Source organism: Anthonomus grandis, chromosome 18 (genome assembly GCF_022605725.1).
Source record: "Anthonomus grandis grandis chromosome 18, icAntGran1.3, whole genome shotgun sequence".
Taxonomy (NCBI): Eukaryota; Metazoa; Arthropoda; class Insecta; order Coleoptera; family Curculionidae; genus Anthonomus; species Anthonomus grandis.
In genome coordinates, this window is record NC_065563.1 from 13,682,285 (window position 1) to 13,701,741 (window position 19,457).

The 19,457-nt window shown below is 32.7% G+C and overlaps 2 protein-coding genes across 4 annotated transcripts in view; one reads left to right on the forward strand and one right to left on the reverse strand.

The window, feature by feature from the left end:
* Positions 1-19,457, forward strand: part of LOC126746951 (serine/threonine-protein kinase ULK2) — a 55,016-nt gene that overhangs the window by 35,114 nt on the left and 445 nt on the right. For 2 of the 3 annotated variants that reach the window (XM_050455373.1, XM_050455371.1), the window contains 9 exons: positions 2,916-3,048; positions 4,360-4,588; positions 8,058-8,159; positions 9,187-9,337; positions 12,457-12,540; positions 12,600-12,766; positions 12,839-13,109; positions 18,456-18,592; positions 18,660-18,795. In XM_050455373.1, the coding sequence (XP_050311330.1) occupies positions 2,916-3,048; positions 4,360-4,588; positions 8,058-8,159; positions 9,187-9,337; positions 12,457-12,540; positions 12,600-12,766; positions 12,839-13,109; positions 18,456-18,592; positions 18,660-18,795 (1,410 nt within the window). The remainder of the gene's footprint in view (positions 1-2,915; positions 3,049-4,359; positions 4,589-8,057; positions 8,160-9,186; positions 9,338-12,456; positions 12,541-12,599; positions 12,767-12,838; positions 13,110-18,455; positions 18,593-18,659; positions 18,796-19,457) is intronic. The other variant, XM_050455372.1, reaches the window with a different exon arrangement.
* LOC126746961 (uncharacterized) lies at positions 5,855-7,454 on the reverse strand. Its single transcript, XM_050455383.1, has 2 exons — positions 7,312-7,454; positions 5,855-6,664 (listed from the first exon to the last, which is right to left on the reverse strand). Exons 1-2 carry the CDS (start codon positions 7,357-7,359, stop codon positions 6,227-6,229), a joined length of 486 nt encoding a protein of 161 aa, XP_050311340.1. The 5' UTR covers positions 7,360-7,454; the 3' UTR covers positions 5,855-6,226.

The window sequence follows — 19,457 nt, forward strand, 5'->3', positions numbered from 1 at the left end:
AAAAAAAAATATACTCAAATTGTGTTAAAAACCTAGAATTTTTATTTCAATTCCTGGAAAGAAAAATTAACGAATATCATACTAAAAAAATGATGCGAGGAAAAATGTGTAAATGTCTGTGATTATTGACTGAAATGCCTGGAAATTCTGAAAAATGATTTCCCATTTTCTTTGGGAAAATGGTTTTTATTGATTGGCAATCTCAATAATTGACAGGAAATGTTGAAAAAATTACTCAAATTGCTGAGAAATTAAATAAAAAAAAGTTGTAACCTATAATGTCTAGAGAAATCAACAAAATTATGTTTCTGGAAAAAAAAACGAAAAATTAATTTTTAGAAATCCTAAAAGTCTTGTTTAATTCCTCAAAAGGCAAAAAGTAATACACCTGAAATAAAATGAAAACGTACTTGAAATACTTGGAAATTCTGAATACTAGACTTGAAATGTCTGAGATGTTAAAAATGCTTGGAAATATTGAAAAAAATTTATAAAAATGGACTTGAAATGCCTGGAAAACCTGAAAATTTATTTGAAAATTGCCTTGAAATGTATGGAACATTTAGAAAAAGTTTTGATTTAAACGCATGAAAAAATTACTTGAAATTCCAGAAAATTTAAAAATGTGCTTGAAATGCCAAAGAAACCTAAAAAACATCTTAAGACATCTGAAAAATAACTTGAAATGCCTGGAAGACCTAAAAATTTATGTGAAAATGGACTTTGAGTGCGTTTAAAAAAAAAAAGATGTCAAATGACTTAAAATAGGAGAAAAACTTACTTGCAATTATAGGGTAACCTGAATTATTGAAATGCTTGGAAATTAGTATAAAAAGTGCCTGAAATATTAGTTGAAATTCCAGGAAATCGTGGGAAATATGTGGAATGCCTGAATATCCCGAAAAATTTATTGGAAATCTCGAAAAATTACTTGAAATGCCTAAAAAACAATTTAAGACGTCTGTAAAATTGGTTTAAAAAATGCCAGGAAATTCTAAAAAAAAAGAACTTGAAATGACAATATGGAATATTGACTTTAAGTTTCAGAAAACCCTGAACACATACTTGAGAATAATAACTTGATTTAATTAAAAAAAAACTTGAATATTTCCAAAAATTAGTTGGAAATGCCCGAAAATCTTGATAAATTCATTGATAGGTCAGGAAATGTTGGAAAATGGACTTAAGTTTCCTGGAAAATAGGAAAATTCTTCTGAAATAACTGAAAAAATTACTAGAAATTTCGTTGAATGTCTTTATGACAAATTACTGGAAAAACCTAAAATTGGCTTAAAAAGGCAAAAAAAAATCGAGAAAAACAATTGTGACATGGGTTTGATGATGTGAAATTTTTTTTATACATTTTATGGAAAATTACCTGAAATGTATGAAATACCAAGTAGAACACTTTCGAAATTTCAAGGAATTAAAAGAATGACTTGGAAGGGTTAAATGTTCCGAGAAATTAACTTATGCTTCATTAAAACCTGAAAATTTATCATTTAATTTTAGAAAATGTTGAATAATTAAGTCAGTTAATTTTGGAAAAGAAATGTGTGAAAATGGACCTAAAATATCTGGAAAATATTAAAAAAAAATGTTTTCTATTAAATGGAGAAAAGTAACTTAAAATGCCAGGAAATATTTTAAGAAAATGGATAATGGACTTGAAATGTCTGGAAAACGACCACTTAAAACAACTGAAAAACGTTTAAGATGTCTGAAAAAATATGTGAAAATTACTACTAAATGTCAGGAAATTTTAAAAAAATATTAAAATTACTTAAATTACTGGGATATAATGAGTGGGAACAAAATCGTTTATTTGAAATAGAAATGAAAAATTACGTAAAATTCCTTGAAATTCGGAACAATTGACTGGAAATGACTGGAGACTTTGGAAGAATATGTTGAAGTTCCAGAAAACTTAAAAAAGTCTTGTGACAATAACTGGAAGGTCTGAAAATGTTGAAAAATTACTTAGAAAGTGATTCTGGTTATACTGGAGGAAAACCTGAAAAATGGCTTCATACAGTTTGGCCCAAATTGTAAATAAATTTAATAATTTTAAATATAATAATTGAAAAAAATAATTTTACAGACTTTTTGAAATAAAAAGAATACAGCACTTTTTGGAAAATGTAAATTTTTGGGTTTTTCAAAACATTTCAAAAACGAACACAGATAAAATCATTCTTAACGCGGCATTAGATTGGATTGCATTAAATTCTCTCTTAATTTTCCCTATTTAATCAGTTTTCTATCTCTTATAGTTTCCAAGATACCCATACATGTATACCCAATTTGGGCCAAACTGTATACTTGAGAATGAAAAATGTTACTGGAAACCATGAAAATTGATTCTAAACATCGAGCATAATATATCGAAAAGCGACCTGTAAAGCCTGGAATTGAAAGAAGAATAGTAGCCAAAAGCCTGGACGTTATTAAAAAAATGATCCGGAAGCCCTGGAAAGAGAAAAAGAGAGAGGACATTTAAAATAACTGCTGGCAAACGTAGAACATTTCATCAAATGCCTGGAATAACGTGAAGCTTAACTTAAAACGTCTGGAAAACTGGAAAAATTAACCCTTGATGCTTCCTCCATTTAGTGGGCTTTTCAACTTCAGTTTCACGTTTTAACTTTTCTGGAAGATATCCTGACACATCAATTGGAACACCGTAATAAAATGGGAATAATTTAAAACTACGTAAAATGAGTTAATTCGATATTCCAATGTATACGAGTTAAACGCAAAGTCATCGGTCACTAGGGAAATTTAACATTCATTCATTCATTCATCCGTTTTTATTTTTAACTTTTTCTTTTTTTATTTGTTTTTTTAATTAATGAATTAATTAATATGTGCGTAAATGGCATAAAGGATCCGCTTGTACTAATCCACTATTGTAGAATCGCCGCGTTCGGCAAGAACCGCGCTCAGCTCGAGTCCTGACGACGATTATGTTATAGTTCCGCAACACGTGCCCTCCCTCGGATCCGGACAATCCATCGAAAGCAGCGCGGAGAAGGAAAAACCCAACCAGTAAGTATAACAAACCCCAAAACGTCATATTAAACCTTAATCACTTATTTAGAATCCATTCCAAGCATCCACCACTCTCCCTGTTATATTGTGACCCTGATTGTGTTGTGAAGAGAATAAAATTCAACATACAGTATCATTTGCAAAAGGTTTTACCCTTATCAAAATGAAATAAATAGCAAAAATAGAATTGGTCCAAGAACAACTCCTTGGAAGGACTCTCCATAACTCATCACTCTTACTACTATTTTCTGAATGCAAAAAATATCTTGTGAATTAACATTTAAAGTTTATTTTAAATTGTGAAAATTAATGAAAAAAATCAACTTCCAAGAATTTAAGTTAAACTTTTTCCTTTTTTAGTCTTTTTTATTGTAGTAACAACTGTTAAGTTTGAAATTGCTAACTTGAGTTTTCGCAGTATGACAGCTTATCAATGATTTTGAAACAATACCATTGTTTAATACTTTCAGCGCTAGTTTAATATGTAACTGCTGTGGCTTATCAAATACGTACTATAAAAGAACGTTTACGAATGTCACCTTTTGCGCATATATTATCGTTTTTTGTGAATTTCGTCTTCTATGAAATCTAAAATTTCGTATAAAAGAAATGGGGATGTGCTTGTAATACAACAATTACTAGTCGCAATATATTCAGTGTTAAAAGCACTTAATTATGTCAATAAAATTACGTGTCCAATTGACAAAAAAGTCTAATGTATATAGTAATAGGTCAACGAAACAAAAGTACGATTGTCCCACTTAAACTCACTAACGTTTCTCAAAGATCTATAACCTACTATGGTGCAGTTCTTTTTAATAAACTGCCTGTCGGCTTAAAGGAATATTATGTTACTAATTCAAAAACCTCGCTTCATCTTCACCTTTATTATTATAAATAATATGCATGTGCCATCTATTGGAGGAGGTAGTTTGTACACAAGCTATTTTAGCTCAGGCTGACTCCTTTTATCTGTGTTTTTTTTTTACTGGGTATTGTTAGAATTTAACTGTTTTTTTTTTAAGGTATGTTTATAATATAAATTCCTATGCTGAAATACTTTTCTGTTACTTAATTCTTGAAATAAATTATAAATTGAAATATTATGTGTTTGGTTTTATATTATAATTTTCTTGCTCGTAGTTTAGGTTAACTATGAGTTTTTTTTTGAACGCACTATGTTTCTTGCCAAATCTTTGTATGCAGAATAAATAAATAAATAAAATATATAACAGCTGAAAAAAATTAAGAAAATAATTTAGTTTTGCATTAATTAATTAATTAATTAAACTAACAAAAATTTTTTAGTATAAAATTGATTGCAAGACCTGCAGCCGCGGAGGCCACGACCAGCCCCGATCAACAGCCTCCGCAGCCCGTACCGAGCAGCCCCACCTCGCGCCCTAATTTCCTTCCGATTTCCGAGCCGATTCCGGTTCCCACGCAAAGGGAGGCTTATCAGCGGATGCACAGCCAGAGGGCGGAAATTAAGAAGGCCGGCGGGGAGGAAATGCAGGCCCCTCCCTCACCCGTGGAGGTAAACAAAAATTGATTTTTCCATTTTGTTCTTCAGAGTTTTTCCACTAGTAAAATTTAAGAAAAATCATGTTTATTGAAGAAGTCCATTTTGGAAATGCAGAGGAGGTTTATAAGGAAGATGCTTTCTTAAAGGGAAGGTCTTTCTCTACAAAATAAAATGCCAATTTTTTTTTTTAAGAATCATTATGCATTTTGATGGGATAATTCATCATCGTCGGACTTATTATTAAAAAAAAATAGTATTATAAAAATGTATATACATTAATTATTCTTCTAGTTCTTGTACTATTTTATTCGTATTCTATTCTGTAGTTAAAATTGACTAGTTGGATTTATTTAGGGTTCTACGTACGTTTGGTGTAAGATTTTCATCCTAGTGTCTAGTTTTTAATTGGTTTGAGGGCCCCGATTTAGATTATATTATTGTAAATCCTTGTATTTTAAATTCTCTAGAGTTTATACACTTGCTTGCTTTGACTGTCAGTATTCTCCTAAAATTATTGGCTTCTTTTGGCAGAAACAATAAAGAAATTCTAAATATTTCGAAACTGTTCCATGTAAAGGGTTCCTGTTCCTTTAAGTGGCCCTCACACGATCAGTATTACTGACAGTATTTCGAAATACCGACAATAGTACTGATCGTGTGAGGGCAAATACTGATGGACTTTCAGTATACTGATAATACTTTCGGGGTCCTGAAAGTATTTAGGTGGAGCCAAAATACTGATGAAAATATTAATCGTCCGAGAGCAGTAAAGTAAAGTAATTCAGTATTTCAAGCGAAGTTATCGAGGCATCATGGAATCGATGCAGTCTCCAGTAGGGTCACCTTCATCCAACATATCTTCTGAAGAAGAAGAAACAAGAAAATCAATATTAAAGAGGTTTATTGCAGCTTATAAGTCAATGCCAGAGTTGTGGAATATCACATTGAGTGAGTATAAGCTTTGCTTCAAATTTATGTACGTTTAAAGGCACAAACCACTATTGAAGATGTGAAAAAGCAAATTAATACACTACGTAGTAATTACAGGAAGGAATTGAAGAAAATAAAAGACTCTAAGTGCGCTGGTATAGTGGTGCTGAAAGTGTGTATGAACCCAGTTCGTGGATATTTTATGAACTTAGCAGATGTTGAAATTCCGGAGAAAGGAAGAAGCTCAATAAAACAAAATGAGGTAAGTAAATAGTGTTTTATTGGAACAGGAAAGTTACATTTTACATTTTTTAAACAAACCAAAATACCTGTTTGGATTAAGTTAAATTCAATATTTTTCTTTGCCAATCCACTTGCCCCTCTTTATTTAAGTAGTTCCTAAAGCGTTCCCTAACTTGCTTAGCGTTTTTTGATGCATTTCGATATGATCCTAAACGAAGCCCATTCAATGTATGTTCGAATCTGTCTGTGCCAATAACGACGTCCCCTGTTTCCTTGTTTTCTACATTTAATCTATTATTATAATAATTATTTGTATTTGCTGTTTTCATTAAAAAATTGTGTAGATAGCAGCAGGCTAAAACAACAACGGTGGCCTTTTCTGGTGATAAATTTATAGCTTTTTGAAATACACCAAATCGAGTAACAAGTATGCCAAATGCGTTTTCAACTACTCGGCGAGCCCGTGACAATCGGTAATTAAAAATTCGGTTTGTCACTGATAAAATCCTCTTGGCTAAATGGCTTCAATAATTGTTCGCTCAGCGCAAAGGCATCATTCCCTATAAAAACGTAAGGAAATTTTTTTTCGTCGGTATTTGGCAGTTTTGAGGCATCAGGAATATTCAACCAATTGTTTTGAAACATTTCCCAAAAATCGCCATTGTAAAGAACTCTTCCATCCGATACCCGTCCGTTAGTGCCAACATCAACCATTATAAAATTATAATTAGCATCTACAATCGCCATCAAAACGATGCTGTGGGTGCCCTCGTAATTATAGTACCTTGATCCGGAATTCGCTGGTTTAATAATGCGAACGTGTTTTCCGTCTATTGCCCCAAGGCAGTTCCAAAATTGCCACTTTGCCCCAAAATCATTTGCTACTTTCTCCCATTCGTCTCTGGTTAATGGTATCTAAAAAACAAAGCATTTAATTCATTGATCTGTTTCCTATTGTTTCAGCGTTCTGAAGACATGCAACAAAAAGAAGGCACTGATAGAACTGAGAAAGCAACAAAAAGAAAAGCTACTGGAAACCAGGATAACCAAGATCGTCAGCAGCTATTATCCATGGCGCGTGAATAACTAACTGAAGACGATGAATATTCCATTGGAAAAATTTGGGAAGCAAAGTTGAGAAGTCTTATTGACCCACAACGACGAAGGTTGGCGGAGAAATACATAAATGATATTCTTGTTGAGGCGGAACAGGGCACCTTAACCAGAAGCTCCGTCAAAATAAATTGTGACGAAGCAAATTTTCAGGAGCACCATCAGTTCAAAGTTTATCATCCGCAAGTTACACTTCAACGCCCATGTTCTCTCCACCAATGCCATTGGATGAAGCACAGAACGTTAATCAAAATCGACAATATTTAGAGCTTTAAAATGTATCCCAAAATCATCAACAAGCCCTTTAAACAGAACACACACTACAATCACCAACAGACCTTCCTACTATACAGACATATTTAAGTTCATTTAAATAAATTGTAATAGCTTCTAATGTAAAATAAAATAAAAAAACATATTTATTTTATGTAAAAATAATATTTACTTACTTTGATGTAGTCTGCCAATAATTCAATTATGGCGTTGCAAACCTCCATCACAATTTCACTTATGGTTGTAGAAGAAATGATTAGATCCTCAAACGATCTCCCAGGCTAAAAATCGTAGCGTCAACGCTAGCCTTTCATTTGCTGATATTGGTTGCCTCATGTTTGTGTCCTGTTTGGTAATAGAAGGCCTTAGGAGATTGAGGAGTTCATTGTACACATCACTACTCACCACGGAAATAGTTTCGATAATCATCTGGATCCGTGTTATTTATAAAATTTAACAAATTTAAATGAGTGTATTTTTGACGCTGACCTATCCATTGTTTCATCCAACGTCTCTTTTGCTTCTTGCGTTTAAAACTTGTACAGTACAATATAATGGCAACACAAGCTTTTTGTTTATTGCCCATTTTTTTGAAGAAGAGGAATACGAGAAAGAAAGGTCACAAGAAAACTAAATATTGTATAGGTTACTGATAGAAATATTGATAGTGTGAGGAATTTCAAAATATTGATGAAATACTGACAATATCAAGTACTGTCAGTATTACTGATCGTGTGAGGGCCGCTTTATGACATTTCATTCAGTTTGAAATGTCTAGTCAGTTATTATCTTGGAAACAATTAAACGAAAGTCAAGGCGAGTTAGGTTAGTGTTTTTTTGACGTTACCAATAAAAGGGTATATCCGAATTCCGTTACAATATTTATATTATTTATACAATTAATTGAAAATTCTTTTTTAAGGTGAATAACTCGATCCCACGCTCGCAACCGATTACGATGAAGAGGCCAATGGATAGACAGAGGAGCACCGAGATTGATATCGCGTCGCTGTCGCCACCTTCGGTAAATAAACAAAAATAATTAATTATTTACTAAATTAAAAAATTATATTGTTCTCAGTTCTTGTTTAAAAAATAATAGCTGTATTATTATTGACCTATTATTGTCTTATAGTAGTATAGTTATACCATTCTCAGTCATCTTAATGTAAGTTTTATACCTTCAACGTCCTATCTGTATTGACAGAACCCCTTAATTTCCACTAAAAACTAGTTTTAATTTATATCTTATAAGTTTCCTTGGTTCTTTTATAGTATTCCTGATGATGGACTTGTTATATGTCCGAAATTTGACAATATTTTAAATAAATTTAGTGGAGGTCGACCGAAATACGTTTAGTAGTTACCCACTACTAAGAAAACTCGAAAAATTCATCCATTATCCCAAAGATGCTGATCATACACTTTTATAAAAAGTATAAACACGAAATCTACAGCATCACAAATCGCAGAATGTTCCTTAAAATTTTCTGAGAAATTTTATTGCACGCTTCTCTTATTTTTAAGCTTAGGTCCTCTTAATTTTGATAAACCTGGTTCTTAATAAAATCCCATATGGAAAAATACATGGATGTTATATCAGGCGATCTTGCGGGCCCATTTATAAGACCGTTGTTACCAATCTAACGATGCGGTTTAAAATTGTTCAGAAACCTTGTACAATGCCGAACTCGATGTGCAGGTGCACCGTCATGTTGAAAATATTCAAAGATCCTTATTATTATCAAGAAGGATATTATCAATTTTAAATCGTGAGGAAAGGATTAACCATTTGAAAGTATTAAAGTTTTTAGCAATTAAAAAAGTCAGATCCGGATTAAAGAAAAATTCCGGATGATGGCTATTAATACGTTGTTAACGTGTGTATTTTCGTATACATTTGTGATGCTGTAAATTTCGTGTTTTTACTTTTTTTTTATAAAAGCACTACTAAAAAATGCTACGAAAGTGTTTTAAAAATTCTTAAGAGACCCGGCTGCATATAATTTAACATAAAACCGGTTGTATTTCTACAATTTAGTCATCTTCAGGTGCAGTTCGTGATCGGTACGCCGCCGGGGGGCGGCAGACGTCGCTCCACATCCAGTTCCCTGTGCGAGACTCCGCCGCCGCCCAATTTGTGGACCGTCAGCCCCTCCAGCGTCCGAAACGCTTCACTGAGCTCGCCCCTAAGACGATCCGGTAAGCATTCGTTCATTGTTACGTGAATAATATTGTCGTTATTGTTTGTAAATTTTGCATTCTCTTTATGTTGTAAATGAAGGGTACAGGTTAAAAAGGGGGAATGTCAAAAATCGTTGATTTTCAGGAAATCAATTTTTAATTTTAAAACCCAATAACTTATTATTTTATTACTTTGTATTGGATTCAGTTTGTTATGTCTATTTGGGATTGGAATTGAGAAAATATGAATGAAATTCCGTTTAAAAAAATTTTTAGAGCAAAAAAGAAGAAGAGAGTACAGATTGTAACGAACAAGAAAGGGGAATGTCACATATTTTCACTGTAGTTTTGTGGTGTAATCAGTTTTTTATACACAAGCAAAACAGCAAAGGTTAATTCGAATTTCTCATTTAATTGGGAAAGATACAGAAAAAATTCAAACACTTTTTTTGCGCTTCTTACACACGAAGCTTTTGGAAAGGAAGCCTCGTCTTTGACATTTCTGGTATGTTTTAATGTAGAGAAATATTTTCTAGCGGCTGGATTGCGACAGAATTTCATTAAGCACTGCAGGTCATTTTACTTGGCTAGTGTTATAGGCAGTAGTCCTGCAAATAGATGAAACATCCTTAACATTGGAAAATAATATTATCTGTATAAATAGTTAGGTACCTTTGTATAATTGGCCTGGTAATTCGAACAAATTGTTTAGTAAATTATTGATAAATTTTTTCTTCGGTTCAATCAAAACAGCCGATTCCCACATACCATTCCATGACTGTACTTTGACTAGTCGACAAAACATGAATATTAAAAGAGAGTACAGATAACTGTCTCTTTCACACCATTTGTGCTGATGTTGGGCACTGGCAGATTTTTAGCAAAATCCATGCATATTGCTTCTTTGTTCTCATTTACTCGACTAGATCATTTTGCAGCCTTTTTTCTTGAATAAAACACTTCAGCTTTATGCTTGTGAAGTAGAAGATTTTTTCATCTAGTTGTTTTTTTTTCTATGACATTTTCTTCATTTTGCCCTCTAGGGACCTAATATTTGCCAAGTATTCGTCACAGATACTGCACGTATCCGACCTTGGATAACCAAATGAAATGTTGATGTCTCGTGAGAAAATAGATCTATATGTTTCATATGACACACAATATTTTTGATCTGTAACGGTATTTTTGTACATATTGTACATTTTTCTGATATTTAAAGAAGGTTTTTGAAGAATCCTTTAGGCTGTAATGGCTTTGAAAGAACTAATATGATTGACTACTAGATCTTTAGCTTGAGAGGCCTATTTAAGTATTTTCCTCGTTTATTAATTGGGGCGCTACCAATCATTTTTAAAGACTTCTGGAGAATTTTAAGCTTTTTTTTTGGTTATACCATGTAAGGAAAGAAAAGCCTTAAAACTTACTGGTATTTCTGTTGTCTCAACATCTAAAGAGATTCTGACACAATAAGCAAATAAACTCTCATGCCATCATCTTGCGACCTCTTCTGCGTTACGTGGACGTCGCTTTTGTACAGGACAGACACTAATAGATGTCCACACAAATAGATGTTTTGCTCATCCACGGATTTTAATAAATTAAACTCGCTTATTATCTTTTTTACATTGGCAGTCGCTTCCTGTCACGTGGCTTTGTAGGTTAAGTTTTTTTAGAAACATCGGTTAGTCTTCCGTAACTTTTTCTCTTTTTTCCCTGAACTGGCATAACAACAACAAGTCTTCACTGTCACTGACACTTGAATTCATTTTATACTGTTTATTAGTATTACATTATTAAAATACAACTTGTCACTAATATTTCCATAAGTTTGACGAACAATATATAAACACCAGAACCGGTAAACACAATCAGAAAATTAAAGTAACCGCAGTCAAGAGAGCCTTCTGACAGTTCCTGAATAACGTGCATTTGTGACGTTCTCCCTTCTTAGCATGTGGCGCGCAGACTCTCCTCCTTTTTCAAATTGAAAGAACTCGTCCATTATCTCAAAGAGACCTACGTAACTAAAGAAAAAATAAAAACTCCAAGTCTCAGTCTCAAAATGACCTGCTAAGTACTCCTCGCACTATCTAGTTATAAGGTCTGATGATGCTTTATTAGCGAAACATGTCACCACCTGATTAATTAAAAAGACATTTTGAGACTGAGACTTGGAGTTTTTATTTTTTCTCTCCTCTTTTTTAGCCAGTACAGCTTAATTTAAATTGTCGATATCTGGCCAGTCTTCTCTTTTTTCGCCTGTATAATGTTACTAGATGATACTTCTGTCTATTAAAAGTTGAACGGACTGAACAGCTCAAAATGAGCAAAAAGTAACATTTCCCCTTTTTAGTCTGTACCTTTTAAATGTTTTTGGTGTAAGAAAAACTGTGGCTTGCTTTTCAATTTATTTGGATACAGGTAAACATAATTTAAACCGTTTTCTGGTGAATATATTTGTAGCTCCTCTTTCATGTTTACTGGCGTGCATAGACGCTTTCCTAACTAGTTCTCACAACTAAAAATCAAGGGGTTTCAGATCTAGTGATCTAGCCAATCTCATGGTTTCATACATCTAAACCATTTCATCAAACATGTCGTACAGTTTTCACTTCAGTTACACTGTTTCAAGTTGAAACCAACAAGTACGAAAATCTTGCAATGGCAGATTTTCCAAAAAATTACTTACACACGACGATTTAAATCAAGCCAAATATGAGTATTTCTTTTATTGATAATTACCTCCCTGGAAAATTCGTAGAAAGTCAGCGTGTTCATCAATGTGAATAATTACGTTTATTTAAAAATTACGTTTTCACAGAATTCTACCCTTGTCTTGTGGTTACAGAGCCTGAACTTGTAGAGATTCATTTTATGATCGACTAATATTTTTTAAATTGAATAATAAGAAAAAAAAGGTTAAATCTTGTGGATATCATGTAAAATATGCCAATACATTCACGATTAGTCTTTGATTTATTTTAAGTTTTAGTTAAGAGCCATAATTACCAAAAAAAATTATTTTGTAAACTTACATACTTTCGCCCATTTATTGATAGCAAATCTGTAATCTAAGTTTAAAATTATTTTGTAATCCTTTAAATAAATATTGGGACTAATTGGGTGGTGGGTTTCAGGTACCTCTCCTCCCGTGATAAGCGGCCCACTGGCTAGGGTTCCCATATTGAGCAGCCCTAATTTGAGCGATAACAACAATTTAGGTAAGGGACATTCTTAAAGACTTATTTTATTGATTCCTGGACATTTTAATGGTATTTAGGGCGTTCCCCGATGATCCCTTTCTGCACCAGAGCGGTCACCCTACCGGAAATCTCGGAAATGGGCAACTACCATCATTTCTTCGATCATACGGAGACGGTGGTGAGCAACTGCGACGCTCAACCCATTGGATTCGCGTCAGAACTACCGGAAGAAACCTTATTGGAGGTAAATCTCTCTCTCTCTAACTCACAATTAATTTCACTATTTTCAATGATTTTTTCCGGTCAAACACAACAGAAGGAACACAACGAAACGTTGGCGAAGATCAACTTCGTGCTCGCGTTGAGCACTTGCATCGTGGAACTGGCGGCGCAAAGGGCGGCCCCCATAAGCGCCATGGTGAGGGGCGGCTCGGGGGCGGCCCCGCCCCCCACCACCGACGTGGAGCGACGCACCGAGCAGCTGGTGTTGTTGGTGCGGGCGTTACAGTTGCTTAGTAGCGGGTTGGCGTTGGCCACGAGACAGTTGACTAGCGGACAGTTGAGGCCCAGTACGGCCGTAAAAAATGGTAAAAATTGTAGTTTCTTTGAAGTATCTTAAAATGACGTCAATTGCGTGGAATATGTATTGAAAGTAGTTTGAGAATCCAGAAATGTACCGCCAGGACTTGAATTAAATTCACTATGAATACCAAAATAATAAATAGTACGTAAAAAGATAAATCGGAAACCTGGAATTGATCTAAAAAAGCCTGAAATATACAGGAAATTATTGTTTTAAAGTTCAGAGACGCAGCAAAGGATAACCCAAAAGGTAATGCCTGGAATAAATTGAAAAAATCACTTGAATGCCTAAAAGAGGATCCCAAAGAGATTAAAATTCCAAATGTCATATAGGATAACGTTGACTAATTATTTGAAAAATTTGGAAAAAAATTAAAAGAAAAATTTTCACAAAAATCCAGGAATATCAGAATTTGATAAAATTGCTGGAATAAAATCAGAAATTCACAAATTGCAAAAATCTGGACCAAATCTAGAAAATGGGTCGGAGGCTTAAAATATGTAAAAAAAACCCTAAAAAAACTTGAATGACTTAAAAAATAACATTTAAAGCCTGGAATCAACTCAGAATTGCTTCAATTTCCAGGTATAAAACTGGCATTAATTTTAATACTTGGTACCTACAAGAAAAATCCATGGACTCGTAAAAGGTCATTTTAAAAGTAGTAGGATTATAGTTTAGTTATATAAATAGTTACATATATATAAAACTATTGATTGTAGAAAAAAATTGTTGAAACAAAAGTTGTTTGCAATGCGTGTCACATGCAATAAAAAAATAATTTTTAAATTCAATAGTTTTCCAGAAAATTGGCCGCTAAACAGTTTTTCCTCATTTTCGAGGAAATATTGGGAATATCAAAATTTTTCTTTCAGTATCGGATTCCTATTCAAATATAGAACAAATCATGTAGAATAACATTTAGTCCTAAATCTCAAAATAAATTAGTTATGGAGAATTTTTGAAAAATGGAAAATTTTTGGATGAAAAATTGAGAAAATTTTTTTTTTCCAAAAATTGAAATTTTTTCTGGCAAATCGATAAATCACCTGAAACACTTCAAAAAAGTCTAATAAAACTTTTTTGAAAAAAGTGCCTGGAAAAAGTTACACTTAATTTTCCAAAAAAATCCATGGTAAATGTCCATAATTTAATTTTTTTCCTGGAAAACTATTGAGTATAGAAAAAAATTGTTTAGAATCTCAAAAGGCATCAGATGCAATAAAAAAAATTCGTAAAAAGAAAGAGAGCCTATACCGGAGATCTTAAGGAAAGAGGTTCTATTCTCTAAATCTCCTCAAAGAATTGAGGTACCAACTGAAAAATAACATGAGTTTTCCCTAAAAGGTTACAATTACATACAAAGCAACCAATAATAGACACTATATTATTGGATAGTGTATACACGGATTTTGCAAAGGCTTTCGATAGGCTGTCGAGACAAATACAACAGAGATATACCTTACTACACTAGAAGGACATGTACAATGGAAAAATTAATAAAAGAGGAAATAATTGATGGAAAAAGACCTAAGGTAAGATCTCGGAGCCATTGAATACTGACTAATTGAGGATTACATTGAGACGAACAACTAACCTATAGGACAGAGAAGGATAGAAGGAAATTATAAAAGAATTATACAGATTTGGTGGTGTTTTGAGGAGAAGGGGGAGGTACAAAGGAGGGAAAGCTGTATGCCATAAAAACCATTTATAGTAGGTACTATGCTATATCGACTAACCTGCTGAATTGCCAAGAATTGCCTAATATGGACACAAAAATGCTATTACTACTACAATACTGACTGCTATCCCTATCCAGACCAGTAATTAAGGCATTTTTTTAAGGAATATTCCCCCAATAAATGATCCACTATTAAACACAAACAAGATCAAGAATCAGCTGATTAAATTACATTGAAAAAACTGCCCTAATTACTTTGTAAAAACTGCCCCAACCCAAACAGCTTTGGCAACCTTAATTTATAACCCAGAAGAGGGACGTTTTTACCCTCAAATCCATCCTCAGGAATCCCACTATAATAATGTAAAAAAACTATGAGAATATCTTAAGTAGTTTTCAAGTTATGACCAAAAATGTCCAATAATATATAAATAAAAATCATAAAGAGACACATGGCGGAATGTCAAGATCGTTGACGTAAATGACTGATCGAAATAACGTTTCGCTTTTGTGCGTGTATAAAAGCGTATACGACAAACTGAGATAAAAGAGATTAATTGGAAGAATTTAAGGTATATAGAGTATCAGAACTTAAAAAATGATCCTATTAGTAATTAATTCGTTCTATAAACTAAATATATAATAATATATTTAGTTCCTTAGGAAGCAACACGAAAAAAATTAGAAAAATTTTCTTTCAAATCCTGGAATAGACTGGAAAACGGCCTTAAATTCCTAGAAGATATAAATAATTTCTTTCAAATTTCAGATACAAATTCAAATATTTTTTAAATTTTAAATAATTTTTTTTATATTTCTGTATTTTCTGACAATATGATACTTAAGTAAGTAAAATACGAAAGAAAGCACCGTGGGTGAAGTATGATATATGATAAGTATGGTACAAAAGTAAGAAGTAATAGTTCAGTTCAGAGATCTATTAGAATCTGTGATGTGCCGCGAATAGTCCGTGTGCCGGTGTTGCTTGTATTGTCACATGAAATGCATCTTTAAACCGCAAAATTTTATGTGGAAAGAGTCATAAAGTAATATTCTAAGCGATATTTAATCACTTTATTAAATAAATAAATGTTTTAAGCATTTTTTTAAGAATTTATACATTTGATTCGTAAATTTTGACTACATGCGCCCACGTACTATTTTGTTAGACGTCTGACCTGAGTCACAGGCACTCAAGCGTGAAAAGTTGCACATGGATACTAAAGCATTACATTATAATTATATTCTTTATTGTGTCGCTTAAGGACAAACAGGGGTAGTAAGCTGAAAAAAACAAAACTTTAAACTTGTTTAATTAATAAAGATATGGTTTTCTTTCTATAGCAAAAAAGGGACTTTTTTCCAGATAATGAAGGAAGAGGCAGTCTTTATTGTCTCGCTGAAGGGCATATATTGCTGCATGTTGTCAATGAGATGAGCCAAAAGATAAGATTGGAACGAAATTCGTGATAGGGACTTACTAATTTTTGATCAGTTGACCCATTCAATTTTTTTTACCCATAAACACTCTATTATTTAAATGTTATTTATGAAAAAACGTTTGAATATTAAAATGTATCAATATCTTTTTGACACATAAGTTTATCTCTATCTAGCTCATAAAGGAATGAGATAAGTATACTTTTATCTCATATAAATGTTGACAAATTATTATATTTTTACAGGCACTCCTAAAATAAAAATTCTAATTACTTGACTTTTATGAAATGGATTTTAGTAAGTTCTTTAACAAAAACTAAAAAAGCCTTCAGAGTAGTCATAACTCATTCATTTCAAAATTAAATCAATAGAACCCTAAGATATTAGGGTACTAACCAGAAACAAATTATTTTGTCTTTTACAGCCACCCCTTGAATAAAAATGCAATTTTCTTGGCTCTTAATAAATGGATTCTAGTCATTTCTTCAAAAAAGAATAAAAAAAACCTTTAAAGTAGTTCATAAATCAATAACGGGAAAATTTTGACTGTTAGAACTCAAGGTATAAGTAAGATGCCAATAAGAGACAAATTTTTTCCTTCTGGAATAAAATGTCCATTTTCTTCCGACTTTTAGTTATTAAATTTTAGTTATTTTTATAGAAAAGACTAGGAAAGTCTTCAAAGTAGTCAATAAATCAATAATAACGAAATTTTTACTACTAGAATTCAAGATATTGGCGGGCCAATAAGAGACAAATTATTTTTTTTCTTACAGGCACTCCTGGAACAAAAAATCCAATTTTTTGACTTTTAGTAAATGAATTTCAAGCGTTTCTTTAGAAAAGACTAAAAAACCTTCAGAGTAGTCCATAAATCAATAATTTCAAAATCTTGACTACTAGAACTCAAGATATTATTGTGTCAATAAGGGACAAATTATTTTATTTTTTACAGGCACTCGTGGAATGAGAAATTCAATTGTCTTGACATTTAATGAATAAATTCCAATCATTTCTTCAGAAAAGAGATGGCCATAAATCAATAATTGAAAAAAAATGTTGATTTTAAAATATTGGGGTGCCAATAAGGGACAAATGTTTTTTTTCGCACAGGCATTCCTGGGATGAAATTTCAATGTCTGGGCTTTTAGCTAGTGGATTTTAGTCATTTCTTTAAAAAAAGACTAAAAAAATCTTCAGAATAATCCATAAATCAATAATTGCAAAATTTTGACATTTTCCTTCTTGAAAAAATTACTGTGGTTATTATTAAGTAAGAAAAAAATGTGACTTTTGTTGTAAATTTCTTCGTCAAAAAAATTCCTAGACAAACACGAAATTTGATCCTCAACTGCGACAACAGAGGGAAGTGAGCTGTAAGAAACAAAATTTTAGACTTATTTTCTTAATAAAAACAGTGTTTTTCTTACTATAGCAAAAAAGGGTTTTTCCCAGAGAATGGTGAAAGAAGTTATAATACTAAAACAAATCCACAAACACAAATAAAAAAACACACTTCCTCACAGTAAAAACTGCAAAAAATTTGGACGAATACAGGCCAAATTCTAAATTCACCAATTTCATAAAAGGGGAAAAAGGAAAACCAGCAAAACCCATCAAATAATAATGACCTCACCTGACCTCCCTCCCAACTATTAAAGATGATAGACCCCTTAAAGATTTTTTTAAAAAATACGTCAAAAGTAATACAAAAATAGCCCATAAATTTATTTGGGTACGGCCCCGTAATTCTCAAAATCAGTGGGATAGAGAGAGATACACAATCACTTGCACAGCCTAAAGTAAGAATCGCCAGAACGCAGATGTTTTATCTTTGTTTAATAGACTGGCTAAAAAGAGGTGACAAGTCTGTGAGTGCTGGAAGTGTTTAAAATATTTTGTAAGATGCTTGGATTTTAGTCCGCGGTCAATTTTTTGATATTATTTTCTTTCTAAAAATGGACATTTTCGAAAGAAAAATAAAAAATAGTATAAAACATGCGGTTTTACGTATATTTAAAATGATTTCATAGATAAACTATATAAAATCTTACCATTTAAACATGTATATCATGCGACAATAAATACGACATAGGCGCACGGACTAGTTAGTGCGGCATCTGCGACACATCAAAGATTCTAATAGATCTCTGAATTGGACTTTAACACATTAATCTCTAAATGATTCGATGATAATTAAATGAATTTCCGTCGTTATTTTCCCAGTGGTGTCGAATCTGAACACGAAATTCCGCACGACCCTGATGGAGTGCAAACAATTGAACAGTTCCGGACTGTTGAGTAAAATCGGCACCACCGAAATCACCGCCGATAAGATCATTTACGATCACGCGATCCACATGGTAAGTATTACACATGATAGAGTGTGTTCTTGAAAGATTCTTCAATTAATTGATACGTTTTTTCAAGTGTCAGTCGGCCGCACTGGACGAGCTCTTCGGGAACCCGGACGAGTGCTTCCAGCGGTACCAGACCGCTCAGATTTTACTGCACAGCCTTTCGCAGCAGGTGCACAACGAGCAGGACCGGATTCTGCTCACTAAATGTAAGGGTTTATTTGTTATTGGCAACGCTGTTGAAAAATTTGGCAACAGCAAATAGAATTTCTATGTGTGATGTATATCACCCAAACAAAAACAGTTTTAAAAAACTTCTACAGAGACAGTGATACTTAAAGCGAAAACGAAGATTCACTTAATTTAATATTACTGAAACTTAATATTCAAATTCAATTTTTTTTATTTGTCCTCCAAATACAGAGTTATAGTTACAACACAATAATAATAGAAAAAATTATATGACAAATTAGGACTGCCTCGCGATTATATAACAGATGCACAAGAATCGTTTGAATACAAGTTTGTGTGAAGTAGCCCCGCTCTCTAGAATAAGACTTATTTAAATAACTCGACTAATGATTGTTTGTATTCAACCTGATGAACCATAATCTAAATACCTATAAATTGGTCCGCAAGATCGCCTGATATAACACCCATGGATTTATGCATTTATGTGTAAATAAATTGTGATTTTGGTTAAAAAAATTAATATTTCAACTGCATAGAAACAATTTAGAATATCAGTTGCTTAGAAAATATGAACAAGTACTAGAAGCACCTCTAAAAGTTAATTTTTAACTACAACTTTTTTATTAAAATTAATCCCCTTTTCCTGACTTTTCAAATACGTGGAAGAAGAAGAAAAATC